The sequence below is a fragment of the Gouania willdenowi genome, chromosome 14, assembly GCF_900634775.1.
Source record: "Gouania willdenowi chromosome 14, fGouWil2.1, whole genome shotgun sequence".
In the NCBI taxonomy this organism is placed as follows: Eukaryota; Metazoa; Chordata; class Actinopteri; order Blenniiformes; family Gobiesocidae; genus Gouania; species Gouania willdenowi.
The window spans coordinates 58793-65000 of record NC_041057.1 but is presented as its reverse complement, the minus strand read 5'-3'; the positions used below and the strand labels follow the sequence as shown (position 1 = coordinate 65000).

At 42.2% G+C, this 6208-nt stretch overlaps 1 protein-coding gene across 1 annotated transcript in view; it reads right to left on the bottom strand.

Annotated features, from left to right (window-relative positions):
• Positions 1-2848: 2848 nt before the first annotated feature.
• The window catches only part of LOC114475551 (protein FAM122B), a 31592-nt gene continuing 28232 nt past the window's right edge, over positions 2849-6208 (bottom strand). Inside the window, exons 8-9 of the mRNA XM_028466457.1 lie at positions 3448-3521; positions 2849-3371 (exon numbers count right to left, since the gene is read on the bottom strand). Coding sequence (XP_028322258.1) covers positions 3451-3521 — 71 coding nt within the window. The 3' untranslated portion in view covers positions 2849-3371; positions 3448-3450. The remainder of the gene's footprint in view (positions 3372-3447; positions 3522-6208) is intronic.

The window sequence follows — 6208 nt, the reverse complement described above, 5'->3', positions numbered from 1 at the left end:
CTTTAGTTTGATGTTAATTATACTTAGAACCAGTTTGATAAATTACTTACATACAATTTATAAAAATATTTGAAAATGATCTTGTTTTAAATGATCTTTTATTCCTTTTTTCCATTTAGGGAGGAAGGCCAATCTTAATCTTAATCTTAATCTTTAATCTTAAGGCCATCACAGTGGCCAAGAAGCCGTACAGAGAGAAGCTGGATGACTTCTACTCCACTGCTGACTCCGGGCGGTTGTGGCAAGGCCTGCAGCACATCACTGACTACAGGACCAGCTCAGACAGCCTGAGACCTCCAACCCCAGCACAGAGAGGAGGCCTCCACTTAACCCCCAAACCCACTGGTCGTCTCATCAGCCGAGGTACGCACGGCCCTGAGGAGGATAAACCCCCGCAAAGCAGCAGGACCAGACAACATCCCTGGGCGGGCCCTCAGAGCATGTACCTACGAGCTGAAAGACGTGCTCACCTCCATCTTCAACCTTTCCCTCAGTCTGAGCACCGTACCCTCCTGCTTCAAGACCACCACCATCGTCCCCCTCCCCAAGAAGAGCCCCCCCACCTGCCTGAATGACTACAGGCCAGTAGCACTCACTCCAATCATTATGAAGTGCTTTGAGAGGGTGGTGCTGACCCACATTCGGAGCAGCATACCGGACACACTGGACCCCCTGCAGTATGCCTACCGTCCCAACAGGTCCACCTCGGACGCCATTGCTGCTGCCCTTCACTTCTCCCTCTCCCACCTGGAAAATAAAGACTCCTACATCAGGATGCTCTTTATAGACTACAGCTCTGCCTTCAACACGGTCATCCCCACAAACTCACCCACAAACTGTTTTCCCTTGGACTCCACCCCTCCCTCTGTGACTGGCTCCAGGACTTTCTGACTGGCAGGCCCCAGTCTGTCAGGATTGGGTCCAGGACTTCAGCCAGCCTTATCACGAACATTGGCACTCCTCAGGGTTGTGTCCTCAGCCCCATCCTCTACACCCTCTTCACCCACGACTGTGTCGCCTCCCACAAGGACAACGCCATCCTGAAGTTTGCGGAAGACACCGCAGTGATAGGACGTATCACTGGCGGAGACAAAGCGGCCTACAGGGGGGAGGTGTCCAGTCTGGTGACGTGGTGCGAGGACAACAACCTTACCCTCAACACGGAAAAGACGAAGGAGCTGATAGTGGACATGAGGAAGGAGAGGCGTCCTCATCAGCCACTGTCTATCCAGGAGCTGGACGTGGAAAGGGTGAGCAGTTTCAAATATCTTGAGGTCCACATCAGAGACGACCTCACCTAGACCCTCAACACCACACAGCTGGTGAAGAAAGCTCAACAGCGGCTGTACTTCCTGAGGAGGCTGAGGAAATTTGGAATGTCCTCAAAGATCCTCAGCAACTTCTACAGTTGCATTGTTGAGCCCATCCTGACCAGCTGCATCACCGTGTGGTACGGCAACACCACTGTCATGGACCGCAAACGCCTGCAGAGAGTAGTGAAGACTGCTACGAAGATCACCAGGTCTCCGCTGCCCTCTCTGCAGAGCATCTACAAGCACAGAGTCCACAGGAGAGCTGCCGCCATCATCAAGGACTCCACTCACCCCCAACATGGACTGTTCACACTTCTACCCTCAGGCTGGAGGTACAGAAGTGTGAAATGCAGGACCAGCAGACTCAAAAACTCCTTCTTCCTCTCGGCCATTAGACTCCTAAATGAGTGTCTAATGAACTTTTGTATTTAATGTTCAGGTTTTGTACAGTAACAGTGTTGCCTGCCACTGTTAGTTATTATAGTTCTTATACCTCTTGATTTTATTCTTTTATTACGTAGACATTCACTCGGCAAAGCAACAATTTCATTGTACAGGGAAACGTGTTTCTAACTGTACAGATGACAATAAGCACTTTGACTTGAATTGATTTTAAGTAAATGAATTGCTTTGTTTTATTGATAAATAACTTTAAAATAGTCTAAATGATTTGAATGAAAAAATTATTTTTTCCCCATATCACCCACTTCTACATGTGTATGTCTGTGTTAGACATTAACTTAAATGAATTAAAACCAGTGTTATAAACACTGCTAGTAGCTGAATTACACTTGTAGGTTATATCATCATAAATACATAATCTAATGTTCATTTGAACTGTTCTTATGATTATTATTGTATGTAATAGTGTATTTCTATAGACATTGATTCAATGAAAAATGACTTGATGTTTGAATGTTTTTTACATGATGATCTTTTTAATGACGTCCTTTCTGTTGCAGACAAGGAGAGCTGAGGTAAAGGTAGCACTGCCTTGGGCCACAGTGTTTTAAGTGGGAGCCTCTGTCATCATCAACATCTGTGATAAACACCTACAACATGAGACATGTCCCCAGATCAATGATATGAAATATTGATTAGGTTATAGCATTAGGAGGACACAGTGCAGGGAGAGCTGCTGGTATGGAGGTGATGACATCATTCTGAAGGTAGAAATCAACGTTAAAACAAAGTCATGTTAAAAAATGACTTTTCTTTCACTGCATCATGTGACTAAAGTCTCACTATTGTTATTTTCTGAAACTTGGCAGTTCTTTGTCTGTTAATGATGATCAATATTAATCCATTGAATGATAAACAGACACACGTGATTCTATTGTGAATAAATGAGTGAGTTGATCTGATCGTATCACGCACGCACGCACACACGCGCACACACGCACACACGCACACACGCACACACGCACACACGCACACACGCACACACGCACACACGCACACACGCACACACACACACACACACACACACACACACACACACACACACACACACACACACACACACACACACACACGTCTGATGCTTTTCTTTATTGATGTTTTTCTTAAACAATATAAGAGATCTGAGTATTTATATATTTATAAAGTGAACATGTATCATATTTACACATGACATCTCGCTGCTGCTTCTTCTTCTTCTTTTTGGTCCATTTTTAAACATAAAGCTTCATGTCCATCTGTGTGAGGAGCTCAGAGCAGAGCAGAGCTCCTCTTTACATTATGGATCTTCACTCTTTGTTGGATTTTTAAACTTTTTTGAGGATATACTTTGAATTGAATATAAAAAATGTAATTCTCTTTATAAAAATATGTCAGTGCTGTGATTGGAGGAGCTGATCACCTGCAGCATGTGAGCCAATCAGCATCAACAATTTAGTGAATGTTATAAATAATCCTTTTTCACTAATAGAACATCACAATAATCCATTATTGGTCTTTTTGAAATTTGGGGCGTGTCCATCTGATTCAGCCAGCTAATCAGAAGTCTTCCTTTGCTCCAGTCCCAGCAGGAGGCGGGGCCTATGGAGGTGCTTGAAGCTGATTGGTGGAAAGAGAAGAGGGTTAGGCTCTGCCTCCCATGGAAGACAGGCTCGAACGCCATTGGAGGACTCACCTGTCACTCACGTTCAGGCTCTGTTACCCCGGCAACAAACAGCTTCTTAGGAGGCCCGTCTGACTCCGCCCCCCCTGATAGAAGAGAACATGTGACTGAATAAGAACACAACACAAAGGGCCTGTTACAACCCTGCTGTTGGCCCCGCCCCTGTGTGGGAGGAAATGCAAGAAGGACTGTGACGGCACTCGTCTGTGATTGGTGGCTTCATCTTCTACTATATAATCCTCCTTCTTCAGGATTGGTCTTTTTCTTCCTCCACCTGCACTAGGAGCCAATCAGCAATCAGTTCTCATCAGTCTCTACAGTTTAAAGGATCTCAGGGGATCTGACGAGCAGGTTCCCCCACTTCAGGTGTTTAGACTAGACTAGACTAGACTAGACTAGTACACTAGACTAGACTAGTACACTAGACTAGACTAGACTAGACTAGACTAGACTAGTACACTAGACTAGACTAGTACACTAGACTAGACTAGTACACTAGACTAGACTAGACTAGTACACTAGACTAGACTAGACTAGACTAGACTAGACTAGTACACTAGACTAGACTAGACTAGTACACTAGACTAGACTAGACTAGACTAGACTAGACTAGACTAGACTAGTACACTAGACTAGACTAGTACACTAGACTAGACTAGACTAGACTAGACTAGTACACTAGACTAGACTAGTACACTAGACTAGACTAGTACACTAGACTAGACTAGTACACTAGACTAGACTAGACTAGACTAGTACACTAGACTAGACTAGTACACTAGACTAGACTAGTACACTAGACTAGACTAGACTAGACTAGACTAGACTAGTACACTAGACTAGACTAGTACACTAGACTAGACTAGACTAGACTAGACTAGTACACTAGACTAGACTAGTACACTAGACTAGACTAGACTAGACTAGACTAGTACACTAGACTAGACTAGTACACTAGACTAGACTAGTACACTAGACTAGACTAGACTAGTACACTAGACTAGACTAGACTAGACTAGTACACTAGACTAGACTAGACTAGACTAGTACACTAGACTAGACTAGAATAGACTAGAATAGAATAGAATAGAATAGAATAGAATAGAATAGAATAGAATAGACTAGACTAGACTAGACTAGTACACTAGACTAGACTAGACTAGACTAGACTAGTACACTAGACTAGTACACTAGACTAGACTAGACTAGACTAGTACACTAGACTAGACTAGACTAGACTAGACTAGACTAGAATAGAATAGAATAGAATAGACTAGACTAGTACACTAGACTAGACTAGACTAGTACACTAGACTAGACTAGACTAGACTAGACTAGAATAGACTAGAATAGAATAGAATAGAATAGAATAGAATAGACTAGACTAGATTAGACTAGACTAGACTAGTACACTAGACTAGACTAGACTAGACTAGACTAGACTAGACTAGAATAGTACACTAGACTAGACTAGACTAGTACACTAGACTAGACTAGACTAGTACACTAGACTAGACTAGACTAGAATAGACTAGAATAGAATAGAATAGAATAGACTAGACTAGATTAGACTAGACTAGACTAGTACACTAGACTAGACTAGACTAGACTAGACTAGAATAGAATAGAATAGAATAGACTAGAATAGAATAGAATAGTACACTAGACTAGACTAGACTAGTACACTAGACTAGACTAGACTAGACTAGACTAGACTAGACTAGACTAGACTAGAATAGAATAGAATAGAATAGAATAGTACACTAGACTAGACTAGACTAGACTAGACTAGATTAAAAGGCTCAGTAGGGTTCAGCTGTGTTGTGAATTAGGTTCTGTTTTGATTGTTTTCTGTACATTTTCAGACGCTCCCTTTGTTAAACTCTTTAAATTTGTCATTGCTCCCTTTGTTCAAACTTTATAATAAATTGTCTTGGTTTACCTTTTTATATCTGTGTTATGTTACTTCTTCCCTCCTAGACAAAAGAGGACGTAACAGAGTCTATGTTACTAATCTAGATTAGATTCATCTACGTTAGCTGACTTCAACTAACCAAACATTCCCTGTCAGACATGAGCTGTACTACGATCATTGATCACCTATGATCACAACACGCTAATTTAAGCTAAGTGTTTACAGCTACATGCACGTGCACATGAAAGAGGCGGAGATTTCAGCATCTGACCAATCAGTGAAGAGAACACAGACTGAGTGTCTTTACAGGAGGAACACTTTATGATCTTAAATAAGGATGTCCTGATCTGATATTGATATCTGATATATTGTATTTGATTGGTCTGCATCTAAAATCACTGATATAGGTGCTCCCATAAAATATATATATATACATTATATTCATACATATCTTTATATATTTGGATAGAACTTCTATCCATAGATGACTGTGGTTCATACTGCAACAAAATATGTGGCAGCAATGCAGCAATAAGTCACATGATCACAACAACAACGTGTGTGCAGCGCTACTGTAGGAGAAGTGATGTGTGGGAATATTTTACCATAAACTCAAACAAAGACGTTGCAGCTGAGTGCAACACTTATCATGCACAAGTTTCCCGTGGTGGCACAGAACCCACAAAGTTTAATACGACCAACCTTATCGTGCATCTGAAACAACATGAGGATCTTTGCAAAGACCACAAAGAAACAACAAACCTGGGGCTCCTTCACTCAACCAACGCTGGCCGAAGCATTAGCAATACGTGACAAACTCCCACGGTACGGCACAAAGGCTATAACAGAAAAGATGTA